General features: G+C 34.5%; 1 protein-coding gene across 3 annotated transcripts in view; it reads left to right on the top strand.

Moving 5' to 3' along the window:
• Nucleotides 1-20,229, top strand: part of CNTN1 (contactin 1) — a 347,447-nt gene that overhangs the window by 285,521 nt on the left and 41,697 nt on the right. For all 3 annotated transcript variants that reach the window (XM_055318909.1, XM_055318908.1, XM_055318911.1), the window contains 3 exons: nt 392-462; nt 10,401-10,635; nt 13,206-13,309. In XM_055318909.1, the coding sequence (XP_055174884.1) occupies nt 392-462; nt 10,401-10,635; nt 13,206-13,309 (410 nt within the window). The remainder of the gene's footprint in view (nt 1-391; nt 463-10,400; nt 10,636-13,205; nt 13,310-20,229) is intronic.

Raw genomic sequence — 20,229 nt, forward strand, 5'->3', positions numbered from 1 at the left:
GATTAAAGCATAAAACTAACACCACAACAGTAAATTATTAGAAGTTCAAAAGAGCTGTGAAATATTTTCCCAATAAAGTGGATCTGATCTTTCAAAATCATATTAAATGACAGGACACAGGAAAAAAAAATGTGTGTGGAGTGAGGGCAAATTTGCTTTGCTACCCCTTGCTGAATGAAACTCAAACTTTCCTATGGCACTGAATCAATCTTTATCTCGTCAGTAAAACAGATTATATGCATACTACAGCTAGCTACATTGTTATTATAATTGAGTGGATTATGTGTGCAGTTTATCCTTCCTAGTGAAAGAAAAAATTAATGGTTATTCTAGTGCCAGGAAAAATTACATAACCTTATTTTGTATTGTTTTGTTTATTTGTTTGTTCTAGCACCTAATGTGGCTCCCTCAGATGTAGGAGGTGGAGGTGGCAGCAACAGAGAACTGACCATTACATGGGTGGTAAGTATTAATGAGTTGTATATGTTATAGGATGCTTTACTTAGACTTAATCTCAAATCCATTTTGTTTCCTGAAATAAATTGAAATTAAAGACATAACCTAGAGTGAACTGTTTTTGTTTTTCTGTTTTTTGTTTTTTTGGTCTAAATATAATTTTAAAATTTCTAATGGGCAATTAGGGAAATTATCAACAACTAGAATAAACTATGATTTCACCAGGGATTTCAATATAGATTGTCTCTATTAAACGAGTGCAAAGAGAAAATTGAAATTAAATGGAAAACAATTCACTGTTTTCCACATATAGTTGTTATTTACATTCATTTATTGATTTATTTTAACTGAGATATAAGCTTTCTGGTGAGTATACATTGAACACTTTTATTGGTGGTCAAGATAGAATCAGAGGCCAAGGATACTAGCTGCCTATTTGTTTTCTTTGTATGACCATATCTACCAGTTTTTCTTAATTTATAAGAATTACCTGGAGAAAAATAGGATTTTGTAGTTTATATGAAAATTATATTTATTGTATTTTTTCACCAAAAAATTATTATTTTTTGGTGAAAAAATTTTACAATATATTTTAATTTAAATAAAGTATAAATTTTATTGTTTAAAAGAAAATTACAAAGAGATAATCTTCATAAGCATATATGCAAAACTTAACAAAATGTTGGCAAATTAAATCCAGCAAAATGCTAAAAGAATGATACACTGCAATGAAGTAGAGTTTATCCTATATATACAAAGTTGGTTTCACATTCACAAATCAATCAATATTACTCATCCTATTGGCAGAACAAAAGAATGAAATCATAGGATCTTCTAAATAGATGCATAAAAAGCCCTTGACAAATTAAAGAAACTCATTCATGATTTTAAAAATTCTAAGTAAACTAGAAATAGGGAATTTCCTGTACCTGATAAAGGATACTTATGAAAACTTTACAGTTAATATAATGCTCAATGGTGAGAGACTGAGTATTTTCCTTCTACATATGGACACAGACAAAAATATCACCTCTCAATGTTGAAATGGAGGCTCTAGCCAGTAGAATATGCCAGTGAAATAAGCCCAGAAAATGAAATAAAGAGCAAAATGTGAGTTTGTGTGGAAAATTCTAGGGAACCTATAAGTAACTATTAGAACTAATAAGAACATTTTAAAATGTTGCAGGACATCTGATCAATATTCTAAAGCCAATCGTTCTTTTGTACTTTATTGGTTTGCTGCTAAGAAAACTTTAAAATTACATTTATAATAAAATTAGAAAAAAATAGAATAAATTAAATGCAAAACCTCTCTACCAAAAATTATAAAACAGTCCTGAGAGAAACTAAGGAAAATCCAAATAAATGAACATATACCCGATGTTCCTGGATTAGAATATTCAAATAAATTTGAAAAACAAAAAGAAAATATAAAGTTGCAGGATTTACACTACCTGATTTCAAAATTTACTAAAGGTACATCAATTAAGACAATGTAATACTGGCATAAGGATTGATAAATATCAATGGAATAGAAAGAGCAGAGAAAGACTCACAGTCATATAATCACTTAATTTACAACAAATGCACCAAGGCTATACCCTGGGAACAAAGAAAAAATTTTCAATGAAAGGTACTAATGGGTGCCTGGGTGGCTCAACTGGTTAAGCATCTACCTTTGGCTCAGGTCATGATCTCAGAGTCCTAGGATTGAGCCCTGCATCAGCCCTGCATTGGGAAGTGTGCTTCTCCCTCTAACCTTCCTGAATCTCATGCTTTCTTTCTCTCAAATAAAAAGTAAAATATTTTTTAAAAAGGTACTGGAATAGTTGGATATTCAACTGGGGAATGTTTATCCAAAAGAAACCTGGATGTTCTTCAGCATTGCTGTTGTCCAATGTGTTCAACTGATGGATTAGTTAGTCCTTTTCTATTTACAGATTGATAATGTAGTGTCAGCTAGTTGAAATACGATTTCTACTATTACGGTTGTATTTCTACTGCAGGGGTATTATTTTTCTGTTTGCTTTATAAAAATAATTTTTTAAGTTAGGAAGCAACAGATTTTTTATTGATAGCTCAAATGTTGAAGTATATACAAAAATTACTCGTGATCACACAACCCAGAAATCACCCAAATTTACATTTTGAGGTGGCTTTCTAGTGTTTCAAATATGATGTCATAAAAGTTATATACTGCATTTTTTGGTATATTTTTTAATTGGAGTTCAATTTGCCAATATATAGTATAACACCCAGTGCTCATCTGTCAAGTGCCCACCTCAGTGCCGGTCACCCAGTCACCCCATTCCCCCGCCCACCTCCCCTTCCACTATCCCTGGTTCATTTCCCAGAGTTAGGTGTCTCATGTTTTGTCACCTTCTCTGATTTTTCCCACTCCTTTCCCATATAATCCCTCTCACTATTTTTTATATTCCCTGTATGAGTGAAATCATATAATGTTTGTCCTTGTCCGACTGACTTACTTCACTCAGCATAATACCCTCCAGTTCTATCCATGTTGAAACAAATGGTTGGTATTCCTCATTTCTAATGGCTGAGTAATATTCCATTGTATACATAGACCACAGTTTCTTTATCTATTTATCTTTTGATGGACACCGAGGCTCCTTCCACAGTTTGGCTGCTGTGGACATTGCTGCTATAAACATCGGGGTGCAGGTGTCTTGGCTTTTCACTGCATCTGTATCTTTGGGGTAAATCCCCAGGAGTGCAATTGCTGGGTCATAGGGTAGCTCTATTTTTAACTCTTTGAGGAACCTCCACACTGTTTTCCAGAGGGGCTGTACCAGTTTATGTTCCCACCAACAGTGCAAGAGGGTTCCCCTTTCTCCACATCCTCTCCACCATTTCTTGTTTCCCGTCTTGTTCATTTTCACTATTCTCACTGGTGTAAGGTGGTATCTCGTTGTTTTGATTTGTATTTCCCTGATGGCAAGTGATGCAGAGCATTTTCTCATGTGCGTGTTGGCCATGTCTATGTCTTCCTCTGTGAGATTTCTGTTCATGTCTTCTGCCCATTTCATGATTGGATTGTTTGTTTCTTTGGTGTTGAGTTTAAGAAGTTCTTTATAGATCTTGGAAACTAGCCCTTTATCTGATATGTCATTTGCAAACGTCTTCTCCCATTCTGTAGGTTGTCGTTTAGTTTTGTTGGTTTCTTTTGCTGTGCAGAAGCTTTTTATCTTGATGAAGTCCCAATAGTTCATTTTTGCTTTTGTTTCTTTTGCCTTCGTGGATGTATCTTGTAAGAAGTTGCTGTGGCCAAGTTCAAAAAGGGTGTTGCCTGTGTTCTCCTCTAGGATTTTGATGGAGTCTTATCATACATTTAGATCTTTCATCCATTTTGAGTTTATCTTTGTGTATGGTTAGAGATGGTCTACTTTCATTCTTCTGCATATGGCTATCCAATATTCCCAACAACATTTATTGAAGAGACTGTCCTTTTCCAGTGGATGGTCTTTCCTGCTTTCTCAAAGATGAGTTGAACATAGAGTTGAGGGCCCATTTCTGGGTTCTCTATTCTGTTCCATTGATCTATGTGTTTGTTCTTGTGCCAGTACCACACTGTCTTGATGATCACAGCTTTGTAATATAGCTTGATATCTGCCATTGTGATGCCCCCGGCTCTGGTTTTCTTCTTCAATATTCCCCTGGGTATTCAGGGTGTTTTCTGATTCCACACAAATCTTAAGATTATTTGTTCTAACTATGAAGAAAGTCCATGGTATTTTGATAGGGATTACATTAAATGTGTAAATTGCCCTGGGTAGCATAAACATTTTCACAATATTAATTCTTCCAATCCATGAGCATGGAATGTCTTTACATCTCCTTTGTCTTCTCAATTTCTTTCACAAGTGTTCTGTAGTTTTAAGGGTATAGATCCATTACCTCTTTGGTTAGGTTTATTCCTAGGTATCTTATGCTTTTGGGTGCAATTGTAAATGGGATTTATTCCTTAATTTCTCTTTCTTCAGTCTCATTGTTAGTGTATAGAAATGCCACTGATTTCTGGGCATTGATTTTGTATCCTGCCACACTGCCAAATTGCTGTATGGGTTCCAGCAATCTTGGGGTGGGAGGCTTTTGGGTTTTCTATGTACAGTATCATGTCATCTGTGAAGAGGGGGAGTCTGACTTCTTCTTTGCCAATTTGAATGCCTTTCATTTATTTTTGTTATCTGACTGCTGAGGCTAGGACTTCTAGTACTATGTTGAATAGCAGTGGTGAGAGTGGACAACCCTGTTGTGTTCCTAATCTTAGGGGAAAGGCTCCCAGTATTTCCCCATGGGAGTGATATTTGCTGTGGACTTTTCATAGACGGCTTTTAAGATGCTGAGGAATGTTCCCTCTATCCCTACACTCTGAAGAGATTTGATCAGGAATGGATGCTGTATTTTGTCAAATGCTTTCTCTGCGTCTATTGAGAGGATCATATGGTTCTTGGTTTTCTCTTGTTGATGTGATCTATCATGTTGATTGTTTTACGGGTGTTGAACCACCCTTGCATCCCAGGGATAAATCTCCCTTGGTCATGGTGAATAATCTTCTTAATGTACTATTGGATCCTATTGGCTAGTATCTTGTTGAGAATTTTTGCATCTGTGTTCATCAGGGAGATTGGTCTATGATTCTCCTTTTTGGTGGGGTCTTTGTATGGTTTTAGAATTAAGGTGATGCTGGCCTCATAAAACGAGTTTGGAAGTATTCCATCCCTTCCTATCCTTTGGAAAACCTTTAGTAGAATAGGTATTGTTTCTTCTTTAAATGTTTGATAGAATTCACCTGGGAAGCCATCTGTCCCTGGACTTTTGTGTCTTGGGAGGTTTTTGATGACTGCTTCAATTTCCTACCTGGTTATTGGCTTGTTCAGGTTTTCTATTTCTTCCTGTTCCAGTTTTGGTAATTTGTGGTTTTCCAGAAATGCATCCATTTCTTCTGGATTGCCTAATTTATTGGCATATAGCTGTTCATAATACGTTTTTAAAATCATTTGTATTTCCTTGGTATTGGTTGTGATCTCTCGTCTTTCATTCCTGATTTTATTAGAGTCTTTTCTCTTTTCTTTTTAATGTCTGGCTAATGGTTTATCTATTTTATTAATCCTTTCAAAGAACCAACTCCTGGTTTTGTTGATCTGTTCTACGGTTCTTCTGGTCTCTATTTCATTGAGTTCTGCTCAGATATTCTGCTTGGTGTAGATTTTATTTGCTGTTCTTTCTCCAGTTCCTTTAGGTGTGAGGTTAGCTTGTGTATTTGAGTTTTTTTCCAATTTTTTGAGGGAGGTTTGTATTGCAATGTATTTCCCTTGTAGGACTGCTTTTGCTGTATCCCAAAGATTTTGAATGGCTGTATCTTCATTTTCATTAATTTCCATGATCTTTTTAATTCTTCTCTAATTTCCTGATTGACCCATTCATCTTTTAGTAGGATGCTCTTTAACCTCCACGTGTTTAAGTTTCTTCCAAATTTCTTCTTGTGTTTGAGTACTAGTTTCAAAGCTTTGTGGTCTGATCTATGGAGGGGACAATTCCAATCTTTTGGTATCAGTTGAGATCTGATTTGTGACCCAGTATCTGTGAAATCCATCTGGTCCAGTGTTTCATTTAAAGCCCTTGTTTCTTTGGTGATGTTGTGAGTAGAAGATCTGTCATTTACAGAAAGTGCTGTGTTGAAGTCTCCTACTATTATTGTATTATTATCTGAGTATGTCTTTACTTTGGTTATTAGTTGATTGATATACTTGGCAGCTCCCACATTAGGGCCATAAATATTCATGATTCTTGGATAGACCCGTTAAGTATGATATAGTGTCCATCTTCATCTCTTACTACAGTCTTTGGAATAAACTTTAATTTATCTGTTATGAGGATTGCTACCCCAGTTTTCCTTTGAGGACCATTTGAATGGTAAATGGTTCTCCACCCCTTCATTTTCAGGCTGTAGGTGTCCTTAGGTCTCAAATGAGTCTCTTATAGACAGCAAATAGATGGGTCTTGCTTTTTTATCCAGTCCAAAACCCTGCATCTTTTGATGGGATCATTTAGCCCATTCACTTTCAGAGTAACTATCAAAAGATATGAATATAGGGTCATCGTAATACCTATTCAATCCTTGTTTCTGTGGCTTATTTATTTGGGCTTCCTCTTTCTTTTACACGATACCCCCTTAATATTTCTTGCAGAGCTGGTTTGGTGGTCACATATTCTTTCAGTTTCTGCCTATCTTGGAAGCTCTTTATCTCTCCTTCTATTCTCTGTGTCAGACAGCCTTGCTGGATAAAGTATTCTGGGCTGCATGCTCTTCTCATTTAGTACCCTATATATATCCTGCTAGCTGTTTCCGGCCTGCCAGGTCTCTGTGGAGAGGTCTGCTATTAATCTAATATTTCTCCTCATATAAGTTAAGAATCTCTAGTCTCTCACTGTCTTAAGGATTTTCTCTTTATCTTTGGAATTTGCAAGTTTCACTATTAAATGTCAAGGTGTTGAACGGTTTTTATTGATTTTGAGGGGGACCTCTCTATCTCCTGGATATGAATGCTTGTTTCCCTCCCCAAATTAGGGAATTTCTCAGCTATGATTTTTTTCAAATATGCTTTCTGGTCCTCTCTCCCTTTTTCAGTGCCATCTGGAACCCCAATTATACATAGATTCTTCCTTCTGAGGCTGTCATTTATTTCCTTAACCTTTCCTCATGGTCTTTTCTTTTTCTCTTATTTCCTTAGCTTCCTTTCTTGCCATCAACTTGCCTTCTATGTCACTCACTCTTTCTTCCACCTACTTAGCCCTCATCATTAGGACCTTCAGTTTGGATTGCATTTCATTTAATTGTTTTTTTTTTTAATTTTGGCCTAATTAGATCTAAATTCTGCAGTCATGAAGTCTCTTGAATCCTTTATGCTTTTTTCCAGAGCCACCAGTAACTTGATAATTGTGCTTCTGAATTGGCTTTCTAACATAGAATTGTTATCTAAATTCTGTAACTCTGTCAGAGCGTACTATTTCTGATTCTTTCTTTTGTGGTGAGTTTTTCCTTGTAGTCTTTTTGCTCAGTGCAGAGTGGCTGTATGAGTGGGCTGAGTCAAGAATATCAACCACATCCTAAGTAAATTTCACCCTAAATGATTCTGACAAAGTCAGAGACCTTGCTAGAAGCAAAAACCATTTTCTTTCTGGCATTCTGGCTGTTCTCTCTTTAAATCACAGGTTGAATTTGTAGGTGTTCAGTATGGTTTGAAAGTTATCTAGGTACATTGGGGGGACCAGGTGAGTTGAGGACCCTTACTCTTCTGCCATCTTTGTATACTGCATTTTTAAACTTAATATTATTTTGCATGTAATTTTATTTTTGCAAGACTCCTTGAGGTTTTGTTATTTTTATTTGCATGGAATAAGATGTTAACTTTCATTCCAACATATTTTCATTACATCTGTAATTGTATTTTGAAAGACAAATTTTAGCTGCAAGCTTATCTAACCTGCACTTTGAATAGACATCTACTTCTGGAGTATCCGACAAACTCATGATGACTTTTCTTCTATGGAAGTTGTTCATTTCACAATCCCTTATCCAAAATGTAACTTTACTTTAAGAAAAGAAAAAAAAAAGAGGAAAAAATCAGTGCTCAAAAGCACAAGCAAGAATAAATTACTAAAAAAAATTTTTTTCTCTGATGCAAGTCAGATCTTTTACCTGGCTTGCTATGGCTTCGTGTGCAGTTCCTATCCAAAAATAGATAATGAATGCCTAAAAGATTAAGCAAACCATCAACTTTCTGACTCCAGATATTTTTGAACCCACTGTGATGTGGCAACCCAATTTTAATTTATAACATTTTCTCTGGACATTCAATACCCAAAGACTTAGTTAAAAAACTTGTATCAGTGCTTGTTTTTATATTCTTATTATTTATTTATTTTGAGAAAGCATGTGTGTATGTATGCAAGAGGGGAGAAGGGCAAAGGAGCAAAGGGGGAGAGAGAATCATAAGCAGGGCTAAACCTCATGACCTGAGATCATGACCTGAACTGAAGTCAAGAGTTGGGTGCTCAACCAACTGAACCACCCAAGTACCACTCATGCCCCTCAGCACCTGTTTTTATTTTATTTTTTTTAAAGATTTTATTTATTTGAGAGAGAGAACATGAGCGGGGGAGGGACAGAGAGAGGGAGAGAGGGACAAACAGACTCCTAGCTGAGTAGAAAGCCTGACATGGGCCTTGCTCCCAGGACTCCAGGATCATGACCTGAGCCAAGGGCAGATGCTTAACTGACTGAGCCATCAGTGCCCCTCAGCACCTGTTTTTAAATTGGAATTTGCATTCAGAATTGAGACTTTGATCACTAGTGTAATCTATTATGATAAGTCAATCTCAGAAGTTACCCAAAAGACTTGTTATTGAAGCATCCAGAATATTTTAATGTTTTATGACCCAAAGTGCAGTTCTATATCAATGTAACACATATAAGGGCAGATATCAGGAAAATTAGAATATTTTACTCTTTTTATATGTGACTTGATTTTTTTCTTATCAGTTTCAGGATAAGATGAGGGGCTTATCAAAAATTTGTAATGAGAAATCCTATTCTAAAAATTATAAATCAAGTCTCTGGGAATACAACTTGAAAATCATTATTTTTTCCCTAGTTTTATTAAGGGATTTTTTTTTTAATTTGGAAATTTTTTCCAGTTGCATTGAGATTTGAAATCTCTATAACTGAGTCTGATATACTCTAATTTGCAAAAAAAGTAGGTAGGTAACTATCAATAAGGAAAATGTTTAAGCTACTATAGAAACATTGGGCTATATTTTCTAATAATGAAAAAAAATCACAATTTGTGCATCCGTGGGATCATGCTTTAGGATGTACTTTTCTATACTATCATGCTTGATGTAAGTATATTCAAACAACTATGCTATGTTTACTTCAAGGTTTTTTCTCAAGATAACTTTGATATTTCTGGTGAAAAAATAAATACACAATTTACATATTTTCTTACTAACTAAATAAGACTAAATGAGTACTTACTGGAACTACTTTTACCATCACTTATAAATAATGGATTGTTAAGGCTGACATGAACTTCTTTACTGGGCAGTTGACATGTAAAATAATAAGAGTCAGAAAATAATGCCAAACAGAGCACTTTCTTTACTATTGTGTCAGACAAGGGTCCAAAGCCAGTCTCCCACAGATGAGGGCAGTATCATTTCTTCCTTCACCTTCTCTCTTTTTTCTTCCAACCAGTCTCCATTGCCTGGTTACAAGACAAGATATTTTAGTCTTGTATAACTCCCTTAACATTACCTTTCAACTCTAAAGAAAGTAACTAACTCATTCACTAAATATTGCTGGAGGCTTTCTAGGTTCTAGGAGTAAAGGTAAATGAAAGTCCCAGAAACCCTTCCCCTCATGAAACTTATATTTTAGTAGTTGAGAGAAACAATGAAGTGGATAAATAAGTCATTAACATGGATCGTGGGGCTGTTAAAGAGAAGAAAATAAAGCAGGAATGTGGGATATGAGGTATTATGGAAAGAATCTTGAAATGGCATATTCTGTGACTGGGAAGGCCACAACTGAGTGATTTTTCACCTCAAGAAAATGAGGGAAGGGGCCTTCTGTTGTATGGAAGAGCATTGTAGGGTGAAGGAATTGAATGTGAAATGCCCAGAGAGGAAGCCCCCCTTGAGATATTACAGGAAGAGCATCCTTGGTAAGCGAAGTCATTACTTGTTTGAACATGTTTTTGCCCTGGCATTTCCAGGCAACACTAACTGATGAACATATTTTCTTAAGTACATTTTTACAAAGAACATGCTTCCCTATGTACAGTTACTATTATTTGCATTGACATTCCCCCCATTAACTAATGTATTGCTTAAACCTATTCAATATTTCAATTTCTATGTAGCCTTTGTCAAGAGAATACCACTACGGCAACAATTTTGGTTACATAGTGGCATTTAAGCCATTTGATGGGGAAGAATGGAAAAAAGTTACAGTTACTAATCCAGATACCGGCCGCTACGTCCACAAAGACGAGACCATGCGCCCATCTACTGCATTTCAAGTCAAAGTAAAGGCCTTTAACAACAAAGGAGATGGACCGTACAGCCTCACAGCAGTTATTAATTCAGCACAAGATGGTAGGTGAAAGAAAGACCTTACCAATAGGATGAGGGAGGGGAGAAGCTGAAGCCTCTGGCAGGCATTTGTCTGCTGCCTTTATGAACTTACTAAGATCTTTTCATAATACTAAGCATTTAGTAAATGAGTATTACTCGGATCCAAATTAAAATGTCACTCTAACCATGTAAAGACAAGAATGCCACCCAAACCTATTTCATCCTTGAGATCATGTCCATGAAAGTCAGGAGATCTCCACTAAAATAATTATAGACTCCTGCTCCTGGCCTCTTGGTTCTAATTTTGAAGTCAGAAATTCTCCATACATGATGGGAACCTCAATATGTGTGTGCATTCACAACATTTACTGCTTATAAATTACTTAACTTACACTTTTTTGGGGAGCAAAATTTCCCACTTTTAACCCTAAAAGTGTGTAATTATAGCATTTATGTCAGTTTTTTGTCATTACAATAGAGTACTGAAATTTTATTAAGGGAATCTAAGCATAATTCTATGAAAATGGAGTCAGAAAGGCAGTAGAATTTTTTTCTTGGAAAAGGAAAGACTTGGAAGACTTGGAAGACTATTTAAGAGGATAAATATATAGATACTGGCCCTCTTTGTTTTTCTAGAAACTCTAACTGATCTGAGCATGGTCCTAAAGGACTCTATAGGTCTATGCTAAATAATTTATAGTTTTAGATTATACATAATGGTATTGATTTCTGTGATTTCCTATTTAAGACACTAGTTTTTTATTATGATTTTCCTATCTAAAGAAACATAAGACCTCCTTATTTTTTTTTAAAGATCTACTTATTATATATCCATCTCCTGGGCACTCTGTAAATATTATTGGCTAGAAAAGCAAATAAGGATTTCATTGGCTTCTGACCTAACACATTTATCCTTGGCCAAGTTCTCTTTGCACATGTATAAAAAGCACAAATGGAAGAGTGTGAGGACTTAAATCTGTAGGAGATACTCCTCTGATCTCTTAGAGGAAAAACACTCTATTCATTTACCCAATTTTTACTATTTTTACTTCAAAATAAACATTTAGTTACCCCATAGAACTCACATATGCTCTTCAGTCACGTAGTTATTAACTTTCATATTTGTTAAAAATTTAATATGCATTCAAGTCACTCCATGATCTTTACTTACAACACAAATATGAAAGGCAACCACATATATATTCATATATGTGTGTGTGTTTATACGTAAGGCAACCATATATATATACATATATTTTAATATATATGTGTGTAAATACACACACACACTTATGTTAGTTAACTCAACTAAATACATATAAAGACGAAAAATAGGAATTATTTAAGTTTATAATGAATTCAAGACTTTTTAGTCCTGAGTAATAAATCTTAACATTCTCTGTGCTTGCTCTGATTCAGCAGAAATATGATAACTTGACTCAGTGTTACCTGTTTGAACAATATGAGTATATCTCACAGGGGAAATGAAAGTAAAAAGCATTTTACAAGTTACCTTCTCACCCAATGTCAATTTTTTTATTGCTTTTATTTGATGCTAAAGTAGTCAGGCAAAAGGCCATACTTGTCATCTCTTTAGTCATGGCCATCTGCATTTAATTATATTTCTATCCTAAATGTTTCATGAGTCTCATAAAACCTGCATGTGCTGAAACTTGTATAAGTGTTCATCTTTTCTTTTATTGCTAAGAAGTCTATCATAGTGCTACGCATTTACCTTGATTTAGAAAATCAACAGTGTTCATGTCCAGGACATTTTTAACATAAAAGAGGATTATGGCTTGTTAATAAAAGACAATAAAAATTGATCATTCTTTCTTAAAGATTTCCTTAGTTTCTTTGTGTAATTTTCATAAGGGATGTAAATTACTTTTTTTTCACTGAACAGAGGCCTTTTTGATACATACTTGACTTGATGCCCAGTTGGATGATTAGACTTATAAAAGCTTTCCTGAGCCTAAGAAGCAGTGGGTGTCACAACTTGTTTCAAAGGATCTTAAAAAAAAAAAATTAAAAAAATAGCGTCTCTACTTATCTTTAGCTCCTGTAAATAAAGTCTGAGAAAATTGAAAATTAATCGTAATGAACATTGTTTTATAATAAATACCAAATTTCCTGTTTTTTATAATGTAGAGTTGATAAACTAAATGTAATAATTTAATCTGCATCCATGGGCTTTCTTAAGCAGATTAATTGGGAGAAATGCAAAAAAAAAAAAACCAAAAAATTAGTACAGTTCTTGCTCAAAGATATTAGAAAAATCCACAAAGCTTTCCATATTTTTTAAAAGTGTGTCTGTATATGTGTATTTTACATATGTAAAAGTCTATATTAACATTCTTGTAGATGACTATGTGTGTGCATATATCATTGATGACCATGAAATAAAGTAGTATTAGTAGAGCTAGAGAAAAAGATAGTGAAATTATTGGACTTACCTTATTTTACAAATATGAAAACTACTTGAAAATATTAAAATATAGTTTTAATCCATTTATTCAGCAAATGGTGCTATTTGAATTTTGTTATATAAGGATCTTATATAAGAATATAATGTTCTCATCAAATTTCAGCTCCCAGTGAAGCCCCAACAGAAGTAGGTGTAAAAGTCTTATCATCTTCTGAGATATCTGTTCATTGGGAGCATGTTGTAGAAAAAATAGTGGAAAGCTATCAGGTGAGTTCAATTTTTATAAAACTATATACATTTATTCATAAGTGTATTAGCATCAGTTTTCAAATACGTTCCATCTTTCAATGTTCTGTGGCCATTGATTTATGTGGCAACTAACACTGTAATCTCTATGTTTAATATGTTGGGCATTTGTAAGCTAATTCCTAAAAATAAGGCACAGGTTCCTAACTGACTTATCCAGGAGAGATGTAGAATCCTGTGCATTCATAGTGAGCCAAAATAAAAACTAAGGTGATAACACTCATGGGTAAGCAAAATCTTTTGAGACATTCTCATAAAATTCTGGTATATTTTAAGTTTTTTTGGAAATCATTTTGGTAATTTATAAAAGCATCCTTAAAATGTTTATTCTATTTGTCTCAGTAGTTCTAGTTCTAAAAATCTCTATAAAGGAAATACCCATAACATATGCCAAATATATGTCTCATAATGTGATCTGTGAAGGTAGAAAATTGGTAACTTTGAAAATATCACAAAGAAAACTTCCTTTGATTTGGGTCTTTAAAGACCAGCAGAAATAGCCAGATAGAAAGGGGAGGATTTGTATTAAAGGGAAAAAGACCTGGAAAATTGAAGCTGGGGTGGGGTCTCTAATACAAGATTAGCAAAATTTAGCCATGATTGTGCAGGAAAAGTGAAATCATCTCATATTTTTAAGCACAAAGAGTGAAAATGGAATTGGCAATATCCTATCTTTGCAGATGATCAAATGGATGCCAGAGGTTCAATGACTTGCTTCAGCACAAATTAAGTGTCAAAGCAATATGTAAAACTCAGCTTTTCTGATTCACAGTTCAGGGCTTTATGCCAAACCACAGACTCCTCTCTGTTTTAGACAGTGAATGGACAGTGAATGACCTTCGGAAGCTACAGGCAGTGAGCTGCCCACCCAGTCAGCTAGGCCTCTCAATTCTTGTGTTCTCCCTTCTTCATCTTTCCATGAAATATTAACTCCTTGAGGGTAGGATTTTGTCTGCTTTGCTCTCTCAGTGCCAATAACAGTGCTGGGCTCAGAGTAAACACTAAACAGATGCTCACTGAGTGCTGATAGGATACTGAAGTATGATCAAATCATGTGTTACAATCTGGCTTTTTCAAAGCCATGTTTCTAAGGAGTAACCACAAAACCAACCCAAGCTTTAAGTTTTAAATATGTAAAATATCAGGAAGCTCTACATCTCCTCTCTTTTTTTTGTACTGTAGGTTATGATTTTGATGCATCTCAAAGTGTCTTCAGATAAGCTTTACAAGGGTTGAGCTGAAGTTATTACAAAAAGAGTGTAATGGTAGAAGTAAACTGGAAAGACCCAATATTCATAAATTATTAAATTGACAATTACATTTACCGCTATTATAAAAGGAATGGGAAAAATAGAGAAATTCACTAGCTGTTACAAACCCCTGTAATAAATTTAAGGTTTCATGGAAGAAGACACCAGTATTTGGAACTTGAAAGTCATGTTTTGGACCAGAGCATTTTTTCTTAAAAGATTAGTTACTTACTTTTTAAAATATTTTATTTATTTGAGAGACAGAGAAAGGAGGAGAGAGAGAGAGCAGGAGTGGGAGGAGGAGGGACAAGCAGACTCCCCACTGAGCAGGAAGCCTGATGTGGGCTTAATCCCAGGACTCCAGCATCATGAGCCAAAGGCAGACATTTAACCAACTGAACCACCCAGGTGCCTCGAAGAAAAGATTGTTTAATACATAACTCACGAATTAAAATGCTAATTATATTCTGCTTTTTAAAAAACATTGTCTTTGCCTAAGAATTATGTATTGACTATTTTATAATTTCTAACAAGTAGAGAACAAAGAAAATATGAGGCAGGAAGCAATGATAATAATCAGAAAATAAGCTTTTTTCATTGGAAGTAAACATCAATTAAGAATTTTCAATTAAATAGCAAAATTTTTTTAGCAGATCCTATTTTCTCAAATGATAATTTTCAAGGAAAAAATGTATGCCATTGAGGAATTTAATTTCACAGATATCTGACTTTTTGCAACTCCATAGTAAGTAGAAAATTGTCAGCTCTGTTGCCAAGCAGATCCAGATTGATCTGCTCTGAGGAATTTGGTACAAAATTTATTTGAAATTTGGTACAAAATTTATTTGTAATTTCTGAGTGTTGTTTTTTTCACCTGGAAAGCTGAGAAAGTAATCATCCCTCATAGGACTGTTGTGTAGAATGAAATGAAAGCATTTAATGCTTTTCCTTGTTCTATGTCATTGAATAGTTGAAGACGACGATGATGATGATGATATCAGTGATGAAAATGATAATAATATTAAATATAAGAATGAAAGCATTTGTTGAGCCCTTGCTATGCTAAACAGTTAAGCTTATTGTATTGAATCCACATGATCCTAGGGAATAGATACTATTATTATCCCTGTTGTAAAGATGAAGAATTTGAAATTTAGAAACATTTGTCTGGGTAATAACTGGCATAACCAGATTTGAACCTAGGTCTTGTCTTTCCAAATAAGTTAAAAATATTGGAAATAAATTACAAGATTATTGTTTCCATTTGTTCTTTCTTAAAAACCTTTTGAGTCTTTGACACAGAACCTTGAATATCAAAGAGACAAGCATGAAAGCTTAAAAGAGAATATCTGTAACATTTATCCTCCTGTAAGAAAATGCCCCTGTATGGGGGTGTGAGGGGTTCCTCGACTGAGTATAATGTGGTTATTGTTTCTATTTTAAAATATGATGGGAGAAGCCAGCAGTTTAACAAGATAGATGGTTGAGAAAACTAATATCCCAGTGCACTTCCTATAAAAAGGTACTCAGAGTCTAAGTTATAAAGAAACAGAGAAAAAAAGTAACACATTAAGAAAATAAAATAAAAAACTGGAGAAGCCTAGCTCCTATGTGATTGACCCCATCTCAAGGTTAATTTCCTGATATTTCAAGTGAGAACTGTAGGCAATTGAGTTTAAAAATAATCTCTTCCCTTGTGGTTTTAAAGTACATCTCAGTAGAGTGCTTAAGTTTTACTCATTTTTTCCTCTTGCCTAGTTCAAGAGCTCCCCACTTCTAACCTTAATACCATTAAGTTTTCCTGCAGCATAGGTGAACTAGAAGAATGTAAGAAGTGCTCACCCAGCAGGTAAAAACATTCACTTCACTTAATGAAAACAAGCAAAATATGCTATCAGGAATAACAAATGCAAAAACTCTTAGCAGCTGAATCAGAGATTAATGCAGATAATTGATTTCACAATTATCTTAAATGTTTTTTTTTAAGATTTTATAAATTTATTTATGAGAGACACAGAGAGAGGCAGAGACAGAGGGGGAAGCAGGCTTTCACAAGGAGCCTGATGTGGAACTCGATCCCTGGACCGGGATCAAGCCCTGAGCCAAAGGTAGATGCTCAACCACTGAGCCACCCAGGCATCTTTATCTTAGAGGATTTTCAATCCTGAGTAACCTACTTAAATTTTGTTAAAGGTTCATTTATGATGGTGAGCATAAACTAATACTTAGGAAGTGCTTCATTTTCTTATTTTGATGAAGGCATCTATATTTATCTGGATCTCCTCAAAGCAGAGTCTGACACACAGGTGTGGAAAAACGTAGTGTTTTATTGTTGCTGTTGTTTGTTTGTTTGTTTTAATATGATTCCAGAGAACAAGGATGAGGAAAAAGGGGAAAGGACAGGGAAAGGGGAAGCTCAGATAGGAAGATGCTTTATCTTTTTGGCAAACCCTGTGGGCAGCCCGTACTGTATTGTGTGGGATCTTTGAGGACCTTTAGAATGTGGCTCAGAACTGCCCTTCCTGGGAGGAAAGGGGAGGTGGAGCATTCCTCCACTCTTGTTCCCCACTGGTGAAGGGTGGCCCCATGAGCATCACCTCCCCTCTCACTTACATGGACTGAGGGATAAGTTTCACTTGCAACATCAACATCAACCTGAGACTGGGAGTGAGAGGTTGTACGTAGCACTAGCACAAGTGAAATGCTAACTGGTTGTACTTACAAGAAGTTAATTGAAGCCTACATAGAATTGGTTGGTCCCTGCACCAGTGGCTGAAATAAAAGAATTTTAAACAGCTCCCCAAAGATATAAGAATACAGATTTGAATGATTTCTGTTACTACTATTCCTTTCACATAGAATATACTAATAATCTAAGCAGTCTGATACTTGGATAGTATAGTTATTATATATTTCTAGAGATTGAGATATTTTGTGTCAGAGTCTCATTTTTTCAATTAAATAATCATATTAATTTTTCCTAAATGCTATATTAAATGCTTAACCAAAGAATATTAACTTGTCACATGATTTTTTTTCTCAGAAAACTCAGAATTGAAAGGACAGAACTTAGAAATCTGATACAAAAGTTTATCAAAGTAGAAAATAATAAAATGGGGCAATCCTAATTTTCAGAAGTGCTAAACATCTTTAGGCATTTCCATAATTGTAATATCCATTTCTTTATTATAATCCCCTTTGGAGAAAGTGAGGTTAAAAGAGCCATTTTTTCCTGCAAATTTCTTAAATTTTCCTGGGAAGAGTATAACTATATTATCTTTGTACAAAAGTAGTCTTAGCATAGCACACAGATTTATGAAAAGTATGATATTCTTTTGCTAAAGGTTTTCCTTTTAGCATCCTAATACTTTTGTAAAGAGTGCCTTTTCTTGGGGCAAAATAATATACTTCGATCTCTCTGTCAAAGATATGTGATTTTATGTGAACTTAAACATTTTTATTTCTTCCTTTATTTTCTTAATGAGATCTATGATAACTAATGTCAGCTTGGGTCTTCACTGCATTCCCAGCACCCAGCACAATAACTGGTACAAAATGGTACCTGATAGCTATTTGTTCAATGAGTGAAAAAGTACCATACATCAAATGCAGTCCTATGCACACAGTGTCAAAAATAAATAATAAATACCTGTCTTCAAATAATTTTTAATCTAATAGGAGTAGAGAAAGACAAGTCATGAGTCAGTTTCATAATTGTTTAATAAACACTATGATAGATTTACAGTAGACAAAGGATGCTGTGGGGATTTTAGAAATAGTAGAGAAAGAGTGAAAATTATAAAATGTCACAGCATTAAATAGAAATAGATACATTGTATGTTACTGTTGCATATGAAGATGAATGTATGGTTTAGTATCCATAAAGCAGGACCTGCAACGTGTATGTGTTATGTATTTTCTAGTCATAGTAATCCATTTCCACTAATTCATCCAGGCTCTCTTTTGGTCTCCTTGGTGATTAATCAAAAGCAGCACATGTGTTTTGCTCTATGACTAACGGGTTGCACCCTCACTCCAAGCTATTTTCTCATAGATTATTGTCAGTGCTTCACCACATTGAGAAATTCAGTGAGATGATCAAGATGTAACAGCCCAAATTTATTATCTGTTTGAAAATGAAGTGCATGGCCAGTGGCTAGTTCAGAGAAAAAGAGATGGTGCCATTTATTACATATATCTACTATTTATTTTAGTATACTTTGAAAACATTGTAAGTTACATGTAAACATGTACTTCAAAGAGAGATTATTAAATCAACTCATTTTGTGTCAGATGCTTTCATTTATAAAGATTAACTATACTGTGAAAAGTTCAAACAACTCTCATTGTCTAAAATAAGGAAGTGAAGGACTATGTGGCACACTCAATAATTCTTTCTGCTTCCTAGTTAAAAGGCATAGCTAAGTCACTGATTTAATTTATTGTGAATTTTAGTGGAGACTGACCACATAAATCCCTGCTAAAATGTGATGAATAAAGTCATTTCTCATTTCAGATATAGGTACAAATAGTAAATTAAGAAAAGCTTTGTTCTTTTATTTTGTATTACCAAAATGCCTCATGGAAATTTGAGTGAGAAGGTAGAAAATTTTTGTCACATTAATTCCTCATTTTAGTACATAATGTCTTCTAGAAATGGCCTTTATTATATTAATCTGGTTAAAAAGTTTCTTTAAGCTGGATAGGAAATTTGTTATAATGGAATGAGGATTTTAAAAGGTGGTATATATCTCAGTCGACAAGCATACATATGGAAATTCATGAACTTCATGGACTTTGAATGCTATAAAACATTTTAGGGTATGTGGCTAATACTACTTTAGTGCTTGACATTTCCTTAGCTCTTCAGTGAAGCAATACAAGTGGCCTATGTATTATCTAGTTCAAATGCCCACTAAAATATAGGCCATCCTTCTTCTCAGATGAAAAGACTCAGACTCACTGTCTGAACACTTTTTAGAACCCAGAAACACTCCTTCTCAAGGAAGCTCCCCTCCTTCGAAAGGCTTATGTCTACCAACTGAGATCTGTCTCTGGAGACATTTGTTGCAATTCTACTTCCTTGGTTCTAAGCCCATTCTTCTCAGAAGACAGGAATGCCAAGGAGATCCTATCAAAACCATTAGGAAAAGTATTATTGATGTGAGAAAAATGAATACAAGTAAGCAAAATAAAAATATTCCGAAGGAAACCAATTAGCAATTTAGTAACCAGCCTTTGTTCTGAAGTGTGCTCATTCTACATATAAACCTTACTTTGTTACTAAGTGAATTGGAGCCATCTAGTTCCATTTTATGATGATTTGTTTTATGTAAACGAATCATTCAAGATTATTTAAATATTAGATATTATTGTCTAGGTTCACAATTGGTTAATTGTGAAATTAAATGTCCATCACTTTATAGACGGGGAATCTAAAATATGTAAAGTACCAATATATTTATAAGCAATCCTTTCCTTTTCATTTACATTCTAGATATATAGATTTCTGGCCAATAAAACAGCCATATTAGAAGGATGAGAATTATAATTCACAACTTCTACTTAAACTTTAGTAGACAAGAAAGAATGTCATTGATACATTTGTTGGTAAAAGTGACCAGTTCTAAT

Source organism: Nyctereutes procyonoides, unplaced genomic scaffold, assembly GCF_905146905.1.
Source record: "Nyctereutes procyonoides isolate TBG_1078 unplaced genomic scaffold, NYPRO_anot_genome, whole genome shotgun sequence".
Classification (NCBI taxonomy): Eukaryota; Metazoa; Chordata; class Mammalia; order Carnivora; family Canidae; genus Nyctereutes; species Nyctereutes procyonoides.